Source organism: Acomys russatus, chromosome 9 (assembly GCF_903995435.1).
Source record: "Acomys russatus chromosome 9, mAcoRus1.1, whole genome shotgun sequence".
NCBI lineage: Eukaryota > Metazoa > Chordata > Mammalia > Rodentia > Muridae > Acomys > Acomys russatus.
The window spans coordinates 32,546,924-32,569,736 of NC_067145.1; the positions used below are offsets into that span (position 1 = coordinate 32,546,924).

The 22,813-nt window shown below is 48.2% G+C and overlaps 1 protein-coding gene across 1 annotated transcript in view; it reads left to right on the top strand.

Moving 5' to 3' along the window:
• Positions 1 to 640: 640 nt before the first annotated feature.
• Slc6a3 (solute carrier family 6 member 3) overlaps positions 641 to 22,813 on the top strand; it is a 38,298-nt gene continuing 16,125 nt past the window's right edge. Inside the window, exons 1-6 of the mRNA XM_051151074.1 lie at positions 641 to 951; positions 2,873 to 3,004; positions 9,265 to 9,496; positions 18,882 to 19,020; positions 20,009 to 20,143; positions 22,612 to 22,715. Of these exons, the coding sequence (XP_051007031.1) occupies positions 666 to 951; positions 2,873 to 3,004; positions 9,265 to 9,496; positions 18,882 to 19,020; positions 20,009 to 20,143; positions 22,612 to 22,715 (1,028 nt within the window). The 5' untranslated portion in view covers positions 641 to 665. The remainder of the gene's footprint in view (positions 952 to 2,872; positions 3,005 to 9,264; positions 9,497 to 18,881; positions 19,021 to 20,008; positions 20,144 to 22,611; positions 22,716 to 22,813) is intronic.

Here is a 22,813-nt window from a genome sequence, read left to right on the forward strand (position 1 = left end):
ACAGCCTTGCTCCTGCTCCAGGAGTGCTGCTAGGGTAGCAGTGGCCTGATCCCTCTCCTGGTGACAGTCTGCCGACTCTCTGTCAGCTCAAAGGCCTGTGAAGCCGTGATCATGGGCACCTTGGAGAAATCGATGGCCATTTGTTTAAACTTTCAGTTACTGTGACTGCTTTTGTTGGCGTTCATTTTGTTTTGCGTCATAGTACTTAAGTATAAAGAAAGCTACACACCCTTACAAGGGCCGAAGAGAGTGGAATGCTGTTGGCAAGATGTAAAACTGCCTCCGGGGAATGTGGATGAGCAGTGCGTGCAAGACCTAGGGTTTTTTTTTTTTTTTTTTTTTTTTTAAAGAAAATTAGAAATTACACAAGTCTGCACTAACGGGAATGAGGGCTTTGGCGGGAAAGGGAGCCACAGGGATGTGTCTGTTTCTGGTCTGCCTAGCCAGTCTTACCCATCTCTGCGAGCCTCTCCCGGCATCTCCCAGCTATCCTTTATGCTGGCCATAGCATCTCAGGTGCTTGGACTACCTCAGGTCTCTGTGCCCAACTGAGGTACCCTGTGGGCATGGCTACTGAATCTGTGCATTGCTGTGTATGTATTTTGTTGTTGTTGTTGTTTTTATGTTGACTGAAGTACAAGAAGAAAGAAGCAGAGTTCCTACCCATGAGTAAAAGCAAATGCTCCGTGGGACCAATGTCCTCCGTGGTGGCCCCAGCTAAAGAGCCCAATGCCATGGGCCCCAGAGAGGTGGAGCTCATCCTGGTCAAGGAGCAGAACGGAGTGCAGCTGACCAATTCCACCCTCATCAACCCACCACAGACACCAGCGGAGGCTCAAGAGCGAGAGACCTGGAGCAAAAAAATTGATTTCCTGCTATCTGTCATTGGCTTTGCTGTGGACCTGGCCAACGTCTGGCGGTTTCCCTACCTGTGCTACAAAAATGGTGGAGGTGAGTGTTGCCTGGTCTCCTGTGCCTTCTGAGGGTGGGGCCTTGGCAGGGGATTCTGGGATGCAGCGGAGACCATGGGAGGCATGGTACAGTGGGAGCTGTGCTGTCAAGAAACACTCACAGTGAAGGAAGGGGAAATAACCAAGTCAGTGAAGTGCTTCCTGTGCAAGCTGAAGACCCCAGTTTGATCTCCAGAGCCCACATAAAAAAGCAGGGCATGATGGCACACACGTGTAATGCTTGTAGTGCCAGGCAGGTGGGGACAGATAGAACCCTGGGGATCCACAGCCATCTAGTGTCAGTCTAGCCTATCCAGGGAGCACCAGGTCAATGACAGACAGTGTCTGAGGAATGACACCCAAGAATGATGCCTGGCCTCACAGGTATGTACAAACGTGCTCCTGCACAAACAGGAATGTGCACACACAGGAAACGCTTTCAGCAGGACAATCCCGCCTTCCTGTAGGATGGTGAGGCTGTTTTGCCAACCTCAATGCTCTTTAGTCTTTCCAAGCTGGAGAGCTCAGAGAAATATCTCACCCCAAGGAACATGGAACCCAGAAAGCAGAAAGGGGAAGGGAGCGGGTGGAGACATCAGGCACTGACGTCTATTTCCACTACAAGTTTTACTTTGGAAAGAAAAGTCTCAAAGGCCAAAGCAACATGCTTTCAGTCAACTTCAGAGAGTTTATAGAGTTGTTGAACTTTGTAAAACTTCAAGTTGAACTTAGAAAAGCAGACGACGCTTCTAAACTGACATACATCCATCTCTGCTACCTCTTCCCTCCCCCCTTCTCCCTCCCTTACTTCTTCCCTCCCTCCCCCCTTCTCCCCTTCTTTCCTTTCCTTAAATATAGTAATGGCACTTGAACCCAGAGCTTTTAATATACTCTCAAGCACTCTACCACCGAGTCACACCCACGGCCCTCTTACATTATTTCATTTGAGTAAGGATTATACTATTTCGTGAGCAGTTCTTGAACTCACTCTGTGTATCAGGCAGGCCCTGAACATGTGGTCTTCCTGCCTTTATTCTCTAGAGTAGTGGGGGAGGAGGGGTTACAGGTCCCTGACACCAGGCCTGGCTCCCCTACTTTTTTCTCAGCTATAGAGCCATAGCTGTGGAGTGGAGCTAAAAAGAAGGCAAAGGGTAGGGTTACCAGAGAAATTCAGGATGAGCCCAGAAGCTGCTGTTTTCATGGCTTGGGCTCCCTGACTGGCTGCAGGGTATGAAGAATTGCTTTGGGAAGGAAGGGCTGCAGTAAACACATGAACACAGTGGTCTCATCATGTGCTCTTGAAGAAAAGAGGTCCAAGGTAAGTGACCCAAAGACATAGGCGAGAGGGTTCCACCGGCCTCATCCAAACCCTGGGAGAAAACTGTGGCCAGTCTCTGACTCAATCAAGGTCAAACTTGGGTGAGTGGGTGGGGCCTTTGGGCAGTAGAGTGCACAATTTAAGCAGACCAAGCCCTGCACTCTGCTCCAGCAGAAATTCAGTTCTAGTCCCCCAGAGAGGGAGGATCTAAATGCCAGGATTGGGTGACAGATCCCAGGACTGCAACTCTCAGGGGCCAAATAAGATCAAGACAAAGCATGACCAGGCATGAAGGGGCAGGAAGAGCTAGGAATAAGGCTGAGAAGTGGGTCAGGGTCTTCAACTTCTTTGCTTCAGGCTGAGTTTAGGACATAGGGTGCAGGGACAACCAGAGGCATTAAGGGGAACGCGTCCAACACTGACAGCAGCTGGGACAGGCAAGGAGGTGGGGTTCACCCCCCATCCAGGATATCCCCTTGGGTGGATATGCAGGAGCCCTCCACTCTAGACAGGAAGCTGGGTGACTAGGTCACACTTGAGGTTACAACATCGGAACCCCCGAGCGATAGCGGCCACCAAGCTGAAGCTGCTGTCCTGTGCACAGGTGCCTTCCTGGTGCCCTACCTGCTCTTCATGGTTATTGCTGGGATGCCACTCTTCTACATGGAGCTGGCTCTCGGGCAGTTCAACAGAGAAGGAGCTGCCGGTGTCTGGAAGATCTGCCCTATCCTGAAAGGTAATATGCGGGGACATGCTCCCCATGAGCCATGGCTGTGTCTCTGGGGCTTCAGAACAAGACGATGACATTATGTGCAGGTTCTGCTTTCCTCAACTGCATGGACGTGTGCACATGCCCTTCCATTATGGGTCCTACCCTAAAGATGGTAGTGACCAGGCATCTTCTAGAGCATTCCTTGCTCCCAGGTCAGGCTTCCCTGAAGCTAAGTGGTGGTATTTTTGTCAGCATGTTAAGGTAAGATTAAAAACAAACAAACAAACAAAACAAAAACCTTATGAATCTGTCCACAGTCATCTACTTACCTATGTACGGTCCACCCAGCAAGCACTGTTTTTAAATCTATCATCTACCTTGGCAACTACCATCTGCTATCTATCTCCATTCCTCACTAATTTATCTATCTACTTATCATCCATATACATCTCTATCTGTTCACCTGCCAATCTGTCCATCATCCATCCACCAGTCATACATTTATCAATCATGTATCTATCAATCACCTATCTAGTTCACTGAGTCCCAGAATGCTTATACACGGCTTCAGGACTAGGAGGCAGATGTACCGTATACTGAGCCTAGGTGGCCTGCGGAGGGGTTGATACTTCCCAGATGTTCCCTCCCTTTGCTCCCAGGAGATCCCAGGTAGATAACGCTGTGTCTTCTGCATGGGAGATGCTGACGCTGAGAAGAAGAAGAAGAAGAAGAAGAAGAAGAAGAAGAAGAAGAAGAAGAAGAAGAAGAAGAAGAAGAAGAAGAAGAAGAAGAAGGGCTTCTCTATGTCTTAAAAGCCAATTCTGTATCCCCCTCAGTCTTGTTTACCCCCAGCCAGCTTTGGACCTCCCTTGCCCTGACCCAGTGGCATCCCAAGGAGATAAGGTTCCAGGAGATTGCAAGACTCTTCTCTGGTGATGTTCCCCCCAATGTCTCTTGAGAGACTAGCATTTGGGTTTTCTCACAAGTATTTGAGCAGTGGCTGCAGGGAAGAAAGCAGAGCCCCCAGCTCCCCTACGCATGTCTGCGGGCCAGTGGTTGACACCCAAGACCAGAAACGACAGCCTTGAGTAGTAGACACGAAAGGCTGCTCCCAGCTGCTCAGGCCGTACTCTACGCGAATATACCGCTCTTTCACAGTGGAAATGAGAAATGCAGAGGCTGCTGCCACAGATAGGCTTCTCAGTTTGGGGTTCACAACTGGTAAGTGTTAAGATGGCAGCAATTTTTCCTAGGCTAAAATTACTCTCTGGATCACAGTGAAATGAAACTACCTTTATGCACAATCTTAGAGCCACGCAGACCCTCTGGGGAGCCCGTATTGGCACTGGATACTCCCAGTTGTGATCAAAATGTAGGACTGAGCACTTGGAAGAACTGTAGAGGCTGTCTGACGCCATCGTTGGTCTCTAATAGAGGACTACTGAGGCACCTGGGAACCCTGGGACTCTGGGAGATAATTCTTCTGTTGAAGTCCAATTACCATATGAACAAGGTCAGTGAACTCAATCTAAGAGCTCCAGGTGAAAACGAGCGACTCGTGCTATGTCCTTCTAGACTATCTATCAGTGCTAATGTGGCCCAGGGAGTAGACACTTCTGAGGCTATGTCTCATGGTACCCATCATGAGTTTCAACCAAATGTGGCATTCAGGTGGCAGTTGAGAACTCATTTGGAGAGCCGGCCTGCCTGTCCAGGGTTGGTGGACACGCGTAGACACACACACTGCAAGGATGCCAGGATTTGCTCTGCTGGATTTTGTTGAGGCCCATGCCCCTGGATTGTAGTGTATGTCATAGGTTTCCACAAGATACAATCAACACTATGCTATGCCTCAGTCCTCACTGGTAGTCACAAGACTGAAAGGCCCGCAGGAAACCAGGGAAGAGGGCAGATTCAGCACCCAGGCCTTGGTCATCCCAGGAAAGCCAGCTAACTCAAACATGGCCTCACTCACAACCCAGAACTCTCTATCACTAGCTGGGTATTAGTGATGGTCTATTCCAGCAATCCCAGTACTCAGGAATCCGAGGCAGGAGGATTGTATATACTAGGACAGCCCTGGAAGCATAAAAGGCTGTCTGAAAAAAGCTCCTCAGCAAAAACAGTATAGCTTTTTTTTTTTTAAGCTTTTTTTCCTGCTTGTAAAACATCACTAAAACACTTAGAAGACCTGCAAAGTATTACAGCGCTAATAACCTGGCTCAGAGCACAGCGGAATTGAGCAGACATGTATGCTCGTAGCTTTGTAGAGAAAAGAAGTCTGTGGCTGTGTGGCTAGGAAGGTGAGAGGACCTCAAGGTGGCAGAGCCCAGAGCTGTGCTGCCTTAGTCCTTGGTGATCCTACCCCTGGTCCCTGGGCTGTAGGAGGCCACACTGGAGCAGAAGCAACATTGTGGGAGGAGCCTATCAGCCCCAGGTGCAGGATCTCAGTCAGACTTTCTGTCAGCTCCTAACTTGAGGCTGGAGAACCTTTACTCAAAGGGGCAAACTGTAGCTGTGTGCACTCATGTGCGTGCTCCCGCCCCCCCCCCCCCCCCCGCTCTCTCTCTCTCTCCACTTTGAATTGTTCAATGACAATCCCAGAGGATCTTTCCTGCTTGTTTTCCCGACCCTCTTGGAACACATGCCTTCTCTTTCCTTCTTCATCTTTTCAAAGTCTAGTTAAGAAAATTATCTTTATTTTCAGGGCTCATAAACTTAAATTTTACAATGACAATGAAGATGACAGCTAAAATACTCAGCATAACTATAAGATAAAAGATTGAGCAGTTCCTCAGGAGAAGTTGGGCTCTTCTGCCTCCTGCCAATCTATCTGTGTCCAACTCGGGAAGCTGCTCCAGCTTCAAATGCCAGATAGGAAAGTCCAAGGTAAGAACAGAAAACAAAGCCCAGGGTGAGGAACAGTGAAGGCCAGGGTGAGGGACAGTGAAGGCCAGGGTGAGGGACAGTGGAGCCCAAGGTGAGGGACAGTGGAGCCCAGGGTGAGGGACAGTGGAGCCCAGGTTGAGGGACAATGAAGGCCAGGGTGAGGGACAGTGAAGGCCAAGGTGAGGAACATTAAAGGCCAGGGTGAGGGACAGTGAAGACCAGGGTGAGGGACAGTAGAGCCCAGGGTGAGGGACAGTGGAGTCCAGGGTGAGGGACAGTGAAGTCCAGGGTAAGGGACAGTGAAGGCCAGGGTGAGGGACAGTGAAGTCCAGGGTGAGGGACAGTGAAGTCCAGGGTGAGGGACAATGGAGCCCAGGGTGAGGGACAGTGAAGGCCAGGGTGAGGGACAGTGAAGTTCAGGGTGAGGGACAGTAGAGCCCAGGGTGAGGGACAGTAGGGCCCAGGGTGAGGGACAGTGAAGTCCAGGATGAGGGACAGTGAAGTCCAGGATGAGGGACAGTGAGGCCCAACGTAAGAAATCTGAGTCCATCTCAGCTTTAGCGTTGAGGGTGGCCACAGACGCTGAAGTGGCCTCAGCATCTGAAGACAGCATCACAAGATCTCTGAGAAAAGGTCCTTAAATCTCTCTCTTTCTCCTGTCATCTTTCTCCATGTCTATCTCTCAGATGTGAGTAAACACACACACACACACACACACACACACACACACACACACACACACTAAAACCATCCAGATTGATGAGAACGTTCTCCTGCCTTGATAATAACCTGGTAACTTTTGCAGCTTGTGCTTATAATAAAATAGAGCAACAAGTGGAGCTGTAGGTAAAGTATATGCCATATGATGACAGCCATCACAGGACCATTCTTTTTGTTGATTTTGTTTCTGTTAGAGACGGTCTTACTCTATATCTCATGCTTACCTCAAACTCACAGTGATCCTCCTGCATCAGTCTACTGAGTGCTAGGATTTCAGGTATATTCCATTATACGCAGCTATAAGAAGATTCTTGTGGTGGGGGCCAGGTTTCTAAAGGCTGTGTCTTACGGGACACGAAGGGAGAAGCCAGTAGTGTTGGCCTGTTGGTGATAAGTTTCTGCAGACAAAGCTGGTGGCTTTCTTGGGCTTTGTCTTCTTGAAGAGCAGGGCTCATGGCGACCAACTAAATAGTCAACTCTTGCACTTGCCTTCCCATGGAGACAGTTTCCTCTCCTAGGGCAGCTGAACACATGGGAGAGTGGTCTGTGGCAAGCGCTCTCTCTTGCAAGCCCATTTGCCCTAGGAGCCAGATCAGTTGGTGTCAGGCTTTATCCCATTGTGAAGAAAGGTGTGCTTGTCACTAAGCCTAGATGGAGCACTCCTGCCACACACAGCGGTGGTCCCCAAAGGATGAGGGGCACAGTCAGCTCTTTCTTCAGACACTGCACTTATATTTCACCATAATATATGATCAAAGGCGTCTTTGGTTTCCTAAAGCTTTGAAAAACTGAGGACTTCAGATACAAAGCTTTAACCTTAAAAAGTTTCAAATGGGGGCATCCACCATCAGCCAGCCACCTTTCAGGAAAACCTTCATTGTGCAATGTGGAAACAAACGTGGATTATGACAACATGGCTTCCCGGCAACATGGCTGACAAACTGCGTGGCTTCCCAAAATGGCTGCCTGATGAGTTCACTGGAAATCAAAACCTTTCTCCTAAGGAGGTTGGTGGATGAAATTGCAATGTGGAGTTGTTTGGTCTTGATTAATTCTATACAGAAGACTGTTTTCCAAAGGAAACCATTTGGATTTTACTATTTCTGCTTCTGAGCACGTTCAAGTAGTTCACTTCCTCTTCTCGGCTTAACACAAATATGTTTTAGTGCCTTCTCTTTGCATTCATGGAAGGAAAATAACCTTGAGCATGAAAATGCCTTCTCCAAAGGCCATCCACGCAGCTAAGACACAACCTGAAAACCTCACCTTTAAGTCATACTCCTCTCCAAGCCACAAGCAGACCAGAAACGACATGGAGTCTAACTAAATTTTAACAAAATCAACTAAAGTCATAGACCAAAACAATTATATCTGCAAAGCTGAGGAGGGACTTTCAAATGAGAATCCTTCATATGTATCTCAGTCAAATGAACCACAGTAGCAGGGGTATGACTGTGTTTATTTTGCCTGGTGCAAAGAACAGACTGTTGACCAATGTGAGGAGTCTTTTAACTGCCTGACCATCCGCCCACTGCTCAGGATAGCCCTTTTCTGAGGACTGCTTGCCTCTCTGGTCTACTCCAATTTACAGGAACACCCACTAAATGGCTGATCCCAAATGCCAGATTTGGTGATCTTGAAAACAATACTCTACCACACCCTGGGTACTCCTAGTGGTTATATGCAACCATGGGTAGTTCAGAATAGTCCTGGGTGGGCTCACACAGGTGCAACTACTTGGTCTGACTGATCTTTGAATCTCCGGGTAATCATGCATGGCCTGGGAGATGGTAGATGGTCATGTAAGATCTGGGCAGCTCTAGGTGGCTGTGAACATGCTAGATATCTGTTTGACCTGGATGGTCATGGAGAAAGGGCATGAGTAGTTATCAGTGACTATGTCTTGAGAGATTTTGGTGGTCTTAACATATATGGATGAATACAGATGCTTGGGTGTGGCCTACACAATTCTGGGTGGTCCTGATTTCCCTGGGCAATGAATTACTCTTTGATGGTTTTTAATAAACTCGGGGTTCTTGTGGATGGCCACAAAGGGTCCTAGTTATCCTTTTAATGATTCATGGTGGCTCTGGACACCTTAGGACATTTCTGGGTAACTCTAGGTGGCCTCTGATGGTTCTGTTATCATGGGTGTTTCTGGCAGCCCTGATGATGGTGGATTGTTCTAAAGGTTTGGTGTGGCTCTCATAGCCATAGATAACTATGCTTGGCTTTCCTGGGTGATCCAAGAAAGCTATAGATTACCCTATATGAGTCTAAATGACTCTGGCTGCTTCTTGGGTGACTGTAGTGGAAGTGATTGGCCTTATTAAATCTGTATGTCTGTAGGGTAAGCCTGGGTGGTCTAGAATATCTATGGCTGACCCTTGGAGGAATACCTGAATGTTCAGAGAATGTCTCAGAAACTCTCTGATGGCCTTAGATGACCCCTCTGATTCTCAATGTCTCTCTGAGACCTATTGATGTCTCTGGTAGATACAGATGAATCTGCGAAGTGGCAAGCCCTTCTCATAATCACAGAATAAGGTCTGTTACCCATTCTTCCTGGGCGCTCTAAGGTGTTGTGTAGTGGGAGGGATGTCAGTGCAGCAGCTCAGGGTGAGTGTATAATGGGAAGAGTACCCTGCTTATGGTGGCTCTCCTATCATCACCAGGTGTGGGCTTCACTGTCATCCTCATCTCTTTCTACGTGGGCTTCTTCTACAATGTCATCATCGCGTGGGCACTGCACTACTTCTTCTCCTCCTTCACCATGGACCTCCCATGGATCCACTGCAACAACACCTGGAACAGCCCTAACTGCTCTGATGCCCATCCCAGCAACTCTAGTGATGGCGTGGGCCTCAATGACACCTTTGGGACCACTCCCGCTGCTGAGTACTTTGAGTAAGTGAGTGGTGGGTTCTTCCTGTCAGCCTAGAGAATGGGAGGGTTGGCAGGTCGGGGAGGGACCTCAGGAGCAGCTCTGAAGACACCACGTCACCTTGTTGTTCTCAAAGCTGTGCTGAACAGGTTCCTGTCGTTGCCCATGGTACTGAGCCCTGTTCCTTATGCAGTATATTTCAGAGCTGCCCAAGGATGGTCTCACACATCCTCATCCAACTCATGCTAGGGGTCTCGGGAGGGATGGACCCTGCATTGTTGCCCACCTGCTCCACCCCGCCTCTATAGTGGGTGGGAAGAAGCTGCCCAAGACACTGCAGCACTGCTTAGAAGGAAGGGGGCTCCGGCTTCAGGCTCCCAGTGCACAGGACACAGAACAAGCAAATTCTCTGTTAGCTCCAGAAAAGGAGCTCTCTGAGCATTGCTGCCTGGGTGCCTCAGCTTCACAGGGAGGCTGCTGACAGCTTGTAAGGGCTGCCCCCTTGCCATGAAGTTTTCTCTTCACTTACTCCACTGTATCCTTTTTCCATGCATAGTGCTAGCTTTCCTTGCCTGACGCTGGTGCACTCTGATCTCCAGAAAGCCTTCTGGTTTTCTGTCTCGTTGCTAGGCCTGGCCTTTTATGTTCCACCTGTAGGCTATTGCCCCTTTGTGGAATTTGTTTCCCTGAGCCCTCCTGTCCCTCTTTATCACCAGGTGACCCATCCTGGAAAGGCTGTGACACCCATTGACCCACCATTCACCTTTCTTAGAGTCCAGGCATGTGCGCATGTGTACATTCACTCATATATGTGTGCACATGTATGCTTATGTGTGTATGTATGCACACATATGTATCTGTATATGAATGTGAATGCTTACCACAAGGAGCCATACTGCCACACACAATGTTTTCCCTATATGATTTATAAGATGGAAGCTATGGAGATGTAAATGTATAGATGTGTAAAGGAGTCTGGCTCCTCTATGAGGCTCTGGAGCTGAGCTGCCTCTCTTGGGACACTACTGGTGCTGGATGGCCTACTCTGTCTAAGGCAGGGTCTGCTGAAGTGTGGCTTCTGTGACAGGCATGAGCAGAAGGCATTTGATGCAATCGCTGTCAAGGAGAGGATTTCCCGTAGGCCCTGATATTCTCTGTAGGCCTGAACTCTCACTGGCCTGTTTGAGCATGACTTACTACTCATGTTTAAATGTCTAAGAGTTCACATACCACTTAGCAGGAGAAGCTGGAGCTGGGCCAATGCTTATGATCCTAGTATTCAACAGGGTGAGGCAGGAGAATTGCAAGTTCAGGGCCAACCTAGAGTACAGAGGGGAAGCAAAAGCATCGCATAAGGGGCTTTGATCAATAGAAATGAAGCCACTTCTGTTTTAATAGCAGCATGGCCCTGAATATTTAGATAGAGGCTTTCCTGTGGCAAGCAAACAAGAAATGATGGCATTACTCAAAGAACACTTCCAACACCTACTGAAGTATATTCTAGTGCATTCTTAAGGCTTGTTCATTACCACAATTCTCTTACTGAATACTTTAAGGGGAAAAAAGCCCCCAACCTTACACACGTGTGTAAGGTTGTCATGTGTCCCCATCTGTGGCAGCAGTATCTGACTAAAGTAGAGGGACCAGCAAGAGTGTGAGGAAACCAGTGCATGAAAACGCGAGCCACAGATTCAGGTAGAGGGTCTATCAGTTGCACTAAAGGAAGCACAGAGCCAAGTCAAGCTTGAGTCAGGGTTAGTTTATACACAGAGAAAAGGGTGACTAGGTTTGTGAGCTCATGTGCCTTTCATAACTGCCAGAGACTGAAATATGGTTCAAAGCACTTGGAAAGAACAGAGATTTCAGAGTGGGTGAGGGGTCTGGGGGAACGGCTTGGTTTCTCTTTGGAAGATGTTGGGAGCATTGATTCCACTGTGTGGTTTTCAGATAAGAAAATTAGAGGGAAAGCGTAATTAGTCTGGGTGTTTGTGATAAATGATGAAGGAAAGAACGTTATCGTTTAAGTCTGGAAGGGAAGACCGCAGAGCAGAGGCCTTCAACTCTGTGCTCTGTGAGGGCCTGTAGCCATGGCCAGACATTGAGCTATTACTAAATGCGTCTAGGACAGAGGCAGGGAGAAGAAAATAGCATACATTGCCCTATGAAGTGTGTAAAGGCCAATCTAGTGGTTGTCGGGAAATCTGTGTCCTGTAACACGGGTGTCCATGGGTAGCAGTCCTACCCTTGCTGTCCCTGTGTGATACTGCATCATGGATTTGGCATGTTGGTAGGTTCCTACATGTTGGTAGGAACATGTGTGAGAAAAGTAGTACCAAGCATGCCTGCTGTATCCTTAGAGAATAGCAGCAAGGTCTCGATGGGACACCAAACACTGTCATGTCATCCCCAGACTCTGTCCACAGGGACAGCCCATCTGTCCAGGATGAGGTATGTTCCCCATACGTGGCCAGTCCTGTATACAGAACTGGTTCCTGTGCCTAGAGTCAACTTAGTCCATGTCTACCAGGACCAATGAAAAAAAAAAAAAAACGGAGAGTGACCACAGCAGCCCCCTTGTCCCATGTCATCCAGCAACCTCCCTTCCAGGCAGCAGCCACTAGAGGTGATAGAAACAGCTGCTGGAGAAAAGTGAAAGGAAGTCGAGTCTAGAGAGTGTCAACTGGCTAACTCTCACAATTACTTTTATTTCAGTGACTCTTAAACCCATTTGTCTCTTTGTTTTTAAGATTCTGGGTCTCGAACCCAGGACCTTGTATATGCTAGACAAAGAATCTACCACCAAGTCACACTCTGTGCTTGGATAGTCTTATGTCAACTTGACAAAGCTAATGTCACCCAAGAGGAGGGAACCTCAATTAAGAAAATGCTTTTATAAGATGAGGCTGTAGAGAAGCCTGTAGGGTATTTTCTTAATTAGTGAATGACGGGATAGGTCAAGCCCATTGTAGGTGGTGCCTTCCCTGGGATGGTGGTCCTGGGTTCTAGAAGAAAGCAGGCTGAGCAAGCCATGAGGAGCAAGTCAGTAAGCAGCACCCCTCCATGGCCTCTGCATCTGCTCCTGCCTCCAGGTTCCTGCCCTGTGTGAGTTCCTGTCCTGACTTCCTTCAATGATGAACTGTGATGTGGAAGAGTAGGCCTTTCCTGCCCAACTTGCTTTGGTCATGATTTGGTTTTGTTTTTTGTTTTTTGTTTTGTTTGTTTTGGTTTGGGTTTGGTTTTTGGTGTTTTGTTTTGTTTTTGTTTGGTTTGCTTTGGTTTGGTTTTGGTTTTTTTCCAGACAAGGTTTCTCTGTTTCTCTGTATAGCCTTGGCTGCCCTGGACTCACTTTGAGGCCAGGCTGGCCTCGAACTCACAGAGATCCACCTGCCTCTGCCTCCCAAGTACTGGGATTACAGGCATGCACCACCACCACCAGGCCCCTTTACCCTTTTTGTTATTTGCTTAAAGTCGGGGTCTTGCTGTGTAGCCCATATTGCCTGATCCTTCTGCCTCCACCTCCCAGTTCTAGGATTACTGGCCTGATCTCTTTTTATAAGCCCACACATTTCTCCTCCACATGCCTGTTTCCTTATTCTTTCTGACATTTCTCCAATGCCCATTAATAGGCGTGCATAAAAATATACCACAGGCTCAGAGCAGAAACTGCAAGTTCAGTACTGTCATGCTTGTGGCTGTGCTAGGAAAGTATGAATATACTCGATACATGTGAAGCCTAGACCAGGAAAATGCATATGATCTAGAACCTCCTGACAAGCCCGCATAACTCTAGCCACTCAGGACTCCCTGACTTCTGTAAATGCTCAATACCACTCCCACCAACTTTCTAATACAAATTATTGTAAATTCAGAGATTTAAAGCTGCAAATGTTCCTCTAACGTACTGCTGTAGCTACGTCTCGCTGTTTGATGTTTTAATCTCAGTTCAATTTAGAGTGTACCCTAATCTCTCGGGTGGTCCCTACTTTAATAAGAAGATATTTTATGAAGATACTTGTTTAATTTTGGGAAACTTGGGTTGTCTTGATATACTTCTTTTATCAGGTTGAAATGTAATTGTCTTGGAAACACATATTATAGGTTTTACTTATAAAAATGTAATGTTAATACATACTGAAATATACTTTGCAGCCTATGCTATGGTCTTTGTCAGTAAACATTACGCATGCCTTCCAGCCAGATTGCAGGGTGCATGCTTGTGGTCCCAGAACTTGGGAGTGTGAGGTGGAAAGGGCACTTGAACCAAGGAGTTTGAGGCTACACTAGAAAACATAGAACATTATATGAATGCCAGCTACTCATGTTCAATATTGTTGTTTAGATCTTTATTTGTTTAGTGATCTTCTGTCTGCTTGTTTAATAAGTTACTGAGAGTGGGCTTTAAAAATCTCAATTATAATTGGGATTTTTTTTTTGTCTGTTACTGCTTATAGCAGTAATGGCTATTGCTTCATCTGAAGCTGAAGTCTTTGTTCTATTATTAGTTAGTTAGTTAGTTAGTTAGTTAGTTAGTTAGTTAGTTAGTTAATTGTGGGTCTTTGTGCACATATGTGTGTGTGCAAGCACATGTGCATGCATTCAAGTTTGTACATGAGCATTTACAACAGTAAGGTCTGCATGTGGAGGTCAGATGACAACTTGTGGGAGTCAGTTCTCTCCTTGGTGGCAAGCATCTTTACCCACCAAGCTCTCTCATTGGCTGTGATGATTGGTGTTTTAAAACACACATGTTCATGAATATTAAGCTTTCATTTTGCCCCTTTAACATGAGGAAATGTCCCTCTTGGTCATATTCCTCCTTGTGAAGTTTATTGTGTCTGGTTACAAGTATATCTGCCTCCTTTTATAGTTAGTGGTTGCCTGATAAATCTATTTCATCCTTTTGATTTTAACCTCAATGTGTCTCATTTGAAGTGAGTGACTAGGAGGCAGCATGGGGTTGGTTCTTTTGTGGGGTTTTTTTTTTTTTTCTCTCCAGTGTAACAATCTCTGTCTGTTAACTGGAATTTTTGTCCAATAGTTTCCAGTATGGATAAATTTAGATCCTCTCGCTTGGTGTTTTCTCTCTTTGTCTCATTTCATTGTTTACTGTTTTGTTTCTTTCTTCCTCTTCTTTTGAGTTATTTGACTCTCATTCTTATGTTTATTTGCACTGTTGGGTGATAAACTGTAGCTTGTCCATTTTCAGTGGGATCCCAACCTTAGGTAAGGTTTAAGTGGGGGCCAGACTTACTGCATAGCTAAGTCGTGGTATGGCCCAACACTGTCTCTTCTGCAAGGTGGTCTAACAACTTATAAGTCTCTCTCCAGAGAAAAGCGTCTCTTCCGTCTGGCCCAGACGCTGGGCTTTCCCTTGTACTGGCATGACATTCCTGGAGAGACCTCAGTTTCATGGGGTGAATTATTTCAATAGTCTAATGGCCAGAGGTGAGGAGCACAAGTCTCACCCCTGCTGGACATTCAATATAGTCCCACTTTTAGTCTTAACACCTCAGCATGAGGTAGAATATGTCTGTGTAAAACAAATATAAACTAAGAACACAGAGTCGGTGTCAGGCTGCGGTCCCGATGAATCATTTTTCCATAACTGTTGGATTTTCACTGCTCTTGGCAAGGCTAGCACAAACAATCCCGTCTTGTTGGTTTGTGACAAGGTCCTTCCATGAAGCCTAGCTGGACCTCCTACTGCAGCTTCCCAAGTGCTGGGGTTACAGGGATTGATTAATTATGGGATAGCAGGTGCTTCCATACAGAGTGGAGTCCATTATTAGCTGGGAGACCCAGTGAGTTCCACCCCAGGATAGCATTTAGCATGTCTTCCTTTAGGAACATCAGGTCTGTCCTGGGAGGTCAGGTGGGTGGGGGCAGTGCGATCTTCTGCAGCTTTAAGCTTTGTGCTTGTGGCTCTAGGAGTTTCCCTCTGGGGATGCTTTATCTTCTGTGCATTGATGGCTTTGTGTGCCCAGTAAGTCCTCTCCTCTGGCTAGTGAGGACCGCTACTCCCAACCCCAGCTCCAGTGGGTGTTCTTCCTGGCCTCAGTCCCCTGCAGACTGCACCCTAGGGTTCAGTGAAGCCTTCACGCTCATGCAGGTAGATCTGTGGAGATCCTTTCTGGAAGGGCCCTGGGCTCTCTGAGAACTGATCTCAGAACCCTGCCTGACCCTGCCAGGGGTGAGGGCTCCTGCAGGAGGAAGTGCTCACTGTCTGGACACATTCTCATGTGCCCTTCCACCAAATCTCAGTCCTGGGTTACCTCCAGTCCACTGTCTGGTGCCCCTTCCAGAAGGGCTGGGTCCAGGCTATCTGCATGGCATCACTTCTCCGTTATAGCACACATCTGTGGCCAAGGCTGCAGTCTTGCCTCATCTATCTATTGTAGCATGTTCCCGTGGGCAGAGCTAGGGACTAGAGGTAGAAATTTAGGCCCAGACCACAGCTCTGCTACTTGTTGGCAGAGCTCATCTTCCCTATGCCTTGATTCCTCTACCTGTAAAAGGAGCAGGAGGGGCGGGGACCCAGAGAGAGTGTGTGCATGATGCCCCGGTACAGATTCAAGGCAAACGACTCATTGCTGAGATCTCAGCTTTGAAGAGAACACAGAACTGGTACTATGAAGCCTTTCCAGGCGGTGGTGAGCATGCCAGCCTAACCATTCCTGGCTGTTCATGCCACATAAGGTTCAAAAATGTCTGAACATCACCCCTAAGTCACCTTACTTGTCACCTTACTTGTTGACTGCAGGCCCCCACTCTCAGGAGCATTGTCCCTGCTATGTAATGTGGAGCTTTCTGTGGCTATTAGTGGGGCTGGTTGGTTCCCATGTTGTGGCTGACTGGGGAAGTGAATCCTCTAAATGGTCCATAAGATCTTGTGTGCATGTGCATGCCATGTACTTGTGTGTGTGCAATATATGTGCATGTTTGTGTGTGTGTACACACATATAGATGTAGGTGCCTCTGCACATATGTCTATATGTATATGAATATGTGCTCATGTAGATATACATACATGTGTGAATACATGTGCATGCATGTCTATGTTGAGGACAGAGATCAATTCTGGTTCTTCTCTAATCACTTTCCATCTTATTGGATGTGCTTATGTGTTATATGTACATATTCATGTGGGTGCATGTGTGTGTGTGTGTGTGTGTGTGCATGTCTGTGTCTGTATGTGTGTGTGTGTGTGCATACATGTGCGGAGTTCAGAGACTGACACAGGTTATCTTCCTCAGTCATTCTTCACTTTATCATTTCTGAGATGGGTCTCTCACTGAACCTGTAGCTCATTGATTTGACTAAGCTAGCTGGCCAACGAGCTGCAGGGGTCCTCCTGTCCTCTGCACCACACTCCAGCACTGGAGTTATAGGTATGCACCAGCAGACCTGCCTTTAATGCGTGAGCTGGAGATTCAAACTCAGTTCCTGACGCTTGTGTGGCAGGTGCATTTCCCCCGCCTCCAGGCCACGGAGTCTTACATACTCCAAAGCATTGAGGCTTTTATTCTAGAATGGACCCAAAGCAGTGCGGTCCAACTCATGTCAGTAGTGATGTGGCATGGTCACTGGGGCCGTAATCATGTGGGATAGTAGCTTCAGGAGCCAGACACTGGCCATACTTACTGAGGAGCAACTTCTTCCTTTGGGAGGAGCAGAACAGTTGAGGCCCCAGGAAGTGTTGGTAAGAAACTCTAAGAGATGAGGTCCCAGTGGGACAGCAAAGCAAGGAGCACTGGACAGCAAACCCAGGGCAAGGGCGGGGCCTTGAGAATCCCCACTATGAGGAAAGATAGAGGGAGTCGGAGGGACCAAGGACACCACAAGAAGACCTACAGAGTAGACCAGCCTGGGCCCATGGGCCTCACAGAGACTGGACCACCAACCAAAGAGCATGCATGGGCTGGACCTAGGCCCCCTACAAATCTGTAGCAGATGTGTAGCTTGGTGATCATGTTGGGTCCCCTAACAATGGGAGTAGGAGCTGTCTCTGATCTGTTGCCTACCTTTGGATCCATTTCCCCAGCTAGGCTACCTTATCTTGCCTCAGAGGGAGAAGATGTGCTTAGCCATCTTACAACTTAAGATGCCAGGGTGGGTTGGTACCCTTTGGGGTCTCCTTTCTCTGAGAAGGAGGGGGCAGTGTGGAAGGGACATGAGGGTGGGACTGGGAGGAGAGGATGGAGGGCCTGGATTCAGGCTGTAAAGTGATTAAATAAACAAACAAATAAATAAGAAAAAAGGAACCCCCACTACCAGATAGAGCCAATAACACTACCAGAAGGCACACTGGCCTGTCTCCTTTAGCTCATGTGATTCACCCTGCATATCCACATGCTAAGAGCTTGCGCAATACCCATGGAAGACAGGATGCTGAGCAAGCAACTTATACTCTGTAAGAAGATACTGATGGTGCAGCTGCCTGTTCCCCTACCCTTACCAGCCTGGGACCCCTGTCTGGGGACCTTGGCTCTAGCTATTGTTGGAGTATGATGGGATGCTTGAGCTGGCTTTTCAGTGTTGCCCTGCCCCTGCTGGCAACAGAGCTCATCCTAGGTGTGTTTCCAGGCTGTGACAATCAAGAAGCCATGATGCCTGTTTCTGATTTTTTTTAAAAAACAAAACAAAACTCTCCAGATAGTTGGGGTTAGTTGTGCTCTGTTATGAGGCTGGCCATTAACTTCCTGGGAAACCTCATCTGACCTACAGACAAATCTGGGCTGTGGTGGCTCTTTTCACTGTGAAGTCGCACTCCCTTTGGCAGAAGTGACATTAGAATAGGCTGGGGGCTCAAAGCTCCTGTCTGTGGAGGTGATTCAGCCACCCTCACACTGCCAGGTTCATCAGGAGCAACTGTACCTTCCACACATCTGCCTTAGGCTGGTTTGCCTCAGGATGACTGCAGCCACACCAGGCTTCCAACCAGATCATTCCTCAGGGAGCTCGAGTAGACTGGCAGAACTGTGTGAGCAAGGGTGAGAGAGGCCGTAACAGACTGCACGGGAACATGCATGTGCAGTTTTACTGCTCAGGGCTCTCCTGGCTTCACCCCTGCCAGGTCTCCCCTGTCTAAGGTCTCCATTTCTCTGTATACCCAAGCTGCCCATTCCCCGCCTCCCCGACCTCCAGAGATCAGATCCGTGTATGGAGCAGACTCGCGCTGACCTCATGAGGGGCTTCTGGAAAGGCACCCAGCTTCTTGTCCATCTTAAAGCAGTTCTGTGACTTGGAGACAGCTTTGGGCCTTCCACAGTGAGAATGGGTATTTACGTCAGGTCATACCAGATACTTTCCATATGACAAAGATGAGGAGGGTAGGGACTAGCTCGGTGTCCTGTTCCAGTCCTGGGAGACAATTGCTCCCTCCAGAATCACCTGTTGCCTCTCCTCCAGGCGTGGTGTGCTGCACCTCCACCAGAGCCGCGGCATTGATGACCTGGGCCCTCCACGGTGGCAGCTCACAGCCTGCCTGGTGCTGGTCATTGTCCTGCTCTACTTCAGCCTGTGGAAGGGAGTGAAGACCTCAGGGAAGGTGAGGCGCTAGCCAACAGGACCTGAGAACACATGGCTGTGGATGGTGGGTGGGTGGATAAGCATACGGCCATAGTTTGTGAGCGGATACGTGGTCACAGCTGGTGGGTAGACACATGGCCGTAGTTGGGTAGAGTAACAGGTGGCTACATTTGCATAGGTGTACACATGGCCATGGTTGGCAAGTGACCATGTGGCCATGTTGAGTAGGTGAACACGTGGCCATGGTTGATGAGTGACATATGGCTGTGGCTGGTGAGAAGACAGGCAGCCATGGATGAGTGGGTGAACATGTGGCAGTGGCCAGTGGATAATATGTGGCTGTGATTTGTATATGGACATGTAGCCATTATTGAATGGGTTGTCATGAGACCATGATTGGGTAAATTGGCATGTAACCTTGGGTATCTAGACACGTGACTATGGTTGGGTAGGTGGGCATGAGGCCATGCTTGGTGGGTGGGAATATGAGTGTAGTTGACAGAGATAGTTGGTCATGGTTGAGTTGAGAGTTGACAGGTAGCTGTGATTGGTTTGGCCATGGACACACAGCCATGTTTAGATAAGAGGGATGCATGGCCATGGTTGAAGAGAGTGAACATGTGAGCATGACTTAAGGGGAGCAGGGGGCACATGATCATGGTGGGTGAGAATAGAACACTGTGTTTGGGGTGGGGCATTGAAAAGAACATCATTCATAATGGTGTGTCCATCATGAACTGAAGCCATTTTATTTCTTACTGAAAATCCGGGGGGGGGGGGTTGTTGGTATGGGTGTCTATGGCAATTTAGCCAAAAATGACCTTGCTGCCTGTGACAATGCATGTGCCAACACCTGGAACCCTCCAACAATAGCAGATATCTCCTTCCCTTTCCTTGTGCCTTGTCACGCCTTTCCACATGCTACCCTAGATGTGTCAACATACGCTCCCACCAAGGTCCCTCTGTAGGTGACTCATGCCTCTTGGAAACACTGTCTTCTTTTCCAGGTGGTGTGGATCACAGCTACCATGCCCTATGTGGTCCTCACAGCCCTGCTTCTGCGTGGGGTTACCCTCCCTGGAGCCATGGATGGCATCAGAGCCTACCTCAGTGTGGACTTCTACCGTCTCTGTGAAGCATCAGTGAGTGCAGCCTCCATCATGGTTGACAGTCCTTTGGGCTGGTAGGGCTTTGTGACAGGGCTCCTGCATATGGTCCAGAGACCCAATATGTGAATTAACAGCAATCAATAGCAATTCCTTCCTATCTTGTGAGGTCAGCAAATGTAGACCGGTCCATTCACCTGTATATCTGTCTCCTTCATAAGCAGGGTCAGTGTAGAAGGTGTCATAAGACACTTCAGAGAGCTAAGAGGATGAAGAGAAAGGAGACAGGGTAATGGCCATCTCTAGCTCTACACAGGAATGGAGGAAGCCTGTACCATTCAAAGCACCCTGAACACCCCTCATCTTCTTTATCTGTGATACTACTGGTTCCAAGAGGTGTGCGTGTGTGTCTAACTTGGGGCCAAGAGCATAGTCTGTGGCTCTGTGTTAACTATCTGCATGGATGAGCTGCCCTTGGGCCCCTTGAACCAAGGTCCGTCCTTGGGAATCTCAATTTCTGATAGACTGAAGGTTTCTAAGTAAAGGGAGGAGTTATTCCAGATTAGAAGCTTTGGAGAAGGCCTCATGAGACACTTGCTCTTCCAGGCTATAGTTGATGCTTCTGAGAGATAAAAAGGGCAAAACCATCTTTGGAAAGCAATGAATGAAACCATTTTAGAGAGACAGCTGTGATGGATGCCATGAGGAGTTGTTGGAAACCATATGGGCTGGGTTTGGACAGGTGATACAACCCAAAGGCAATACAGCTGAGCTCAGACACTGTGTAGTCCTGCTGGAGGGGTGTAGATTTCTGCTGAGACTGGGGCGAGGGCAGGAGGTGTGCAGGCTTCACTTGGGCTGGAGCTTGAGCTAGGCAGAAGGTATGTGGGTCTCCAGGGGAGGGAGCAGGAGGGCTGGGTCCCAAGGTCCTCTGTAAGTTTGCTGCCTCATTCAAACTTGAGGCAGAAGCAGGCAAGAGTGAGCTGAGATGCTGAGAGTAAGGAAGGTTCAGCGGGGAGTAACAGTGCCAGCCAAGTCTGTGTGAAGGTGGAAGCAAGGCCTGAGAGCGTGTACATGTGTCCCACAGAGTGAAGGAAGAGGTAGGGGACAGAAAAAAGAATCTGTGGAACCAGAACCAGGACTAAGGACATCAGCCCTGTAGGAACCTGGAGAAGTCAGGGTCAGGGAAGACATGTTTGAGAATTCAAGAGAAAAAAAGTGAAGGCCATTAGGACTTCAGCAAGTGGGCATGCAGCCCACGAAAGAAAGCAGAGAGACACGGCTTTTAAAAAAATAAATAAATAAAGCGAATCACAAAGATGAGTTGTTGTGAGGAATTAAGATGACAGTAAGATGGGATGGATGGTAGACAACAGGCAGATAGATGCTAGAGAGTGCTAGATATTGATAGATTTGATTTCTGATAGATGATTGAGTGATATGTGATAGAAATAGGTGCCTAAATAACCAAACATACAAACACAAAGAACCAACCAAGAAAGAAGAAAAGAAAAGAAGCTGTTTCTTGTACGTTGGAGCAAAGTGGTCCAGATAAGGTCAGCCAAGCTTCTGAGCATTGCCCAGGGAGGCACTGAGTGGAGTGTGACCATGGCCCAAGCAGAATGCATGCTGTGAGCCCAGTAAATGGTACACACAAAGCTCTGGACTCCCACAGTCCAGGGCTCCAGTCTCCTTAGCAGCATCAGGTCCTTTGCCTCATGAGCTCAGGATGCAGACATCCTCAGCTCGTCCGTTGCAAATTCCAGCGACAGCTTCTGATATTCTTGTCTCAGTGTCTAGGCCCCTGGGTTACTCTGGGATAGCCTGATCTATGGACACTCAGCAACAACTCCTGGTACTGCCCAGCTCCCAAATACTTCAAGTGGTAGGCCTGGCCCAGATCGCTGGGAGAAGACTTCAGCAACTCCTCCTTAGCCTTCCCACCAAGGCTACCCAGGAGCAATTCAGGCCTGGCTGCCTAGGTGGTCCCTAGCACGGCCCTAACTCAAGCAGTTATATCTGACTTCATCCTTTTGGTGGAACTCAGCTCTTGCATCTTTCATTTTACATTCAGAGAAGCGAGCCTGCTATCTTCTGGGCATCTATTTCTGGCCTTAGGTGGCCTGAGGCTCTGTCCATGTGCCTCGTGAAACCACAAGTGATACACAAAACCACAGCCTCCCTCTTGCCATGTGCTTTCAGGCCAGGGATGCAGGACCTCTTGACATGTGCTTTCAGGCCAGGGATGCAGGACCTCTTGCCATGTGCTCTCAGGCCAGGGATGCAGGAGGGCTTGTTTCCTGAGACAGCAGGTACCAACCACCACCAAGGTGAGCACTTCTGCCGCCTCGGCTGGAGGTGAACATGGAGTGCAGATAGGTTCCCTGTTATGTCATTTGGAAGATTGTCTGGTGACAGCTCCCACTCTCTCCTCGGGTGGAACTTGCCTCTCGCAGTTCTCTCTAACCGGCTGTCTCGTGCTTCCTTATCTCTGACTGTGACAGGTGTGGATCGATGCTGCCACCCAGGTGTGCTTCTCCCTCGGCGTTGGTTTTGGGGTGCTGATTGCCTTCTCCAGTTACAATAAGTTCACCAACAACTGCTATCGGTGAGCCCTGACCTACTATTGCTGGGAGACGGTCTACGAAACCTAGTCAGTGTCTCTGACCCTGGGGTCTGCCTCTTGGAAATGAAGTATTCCTTGAG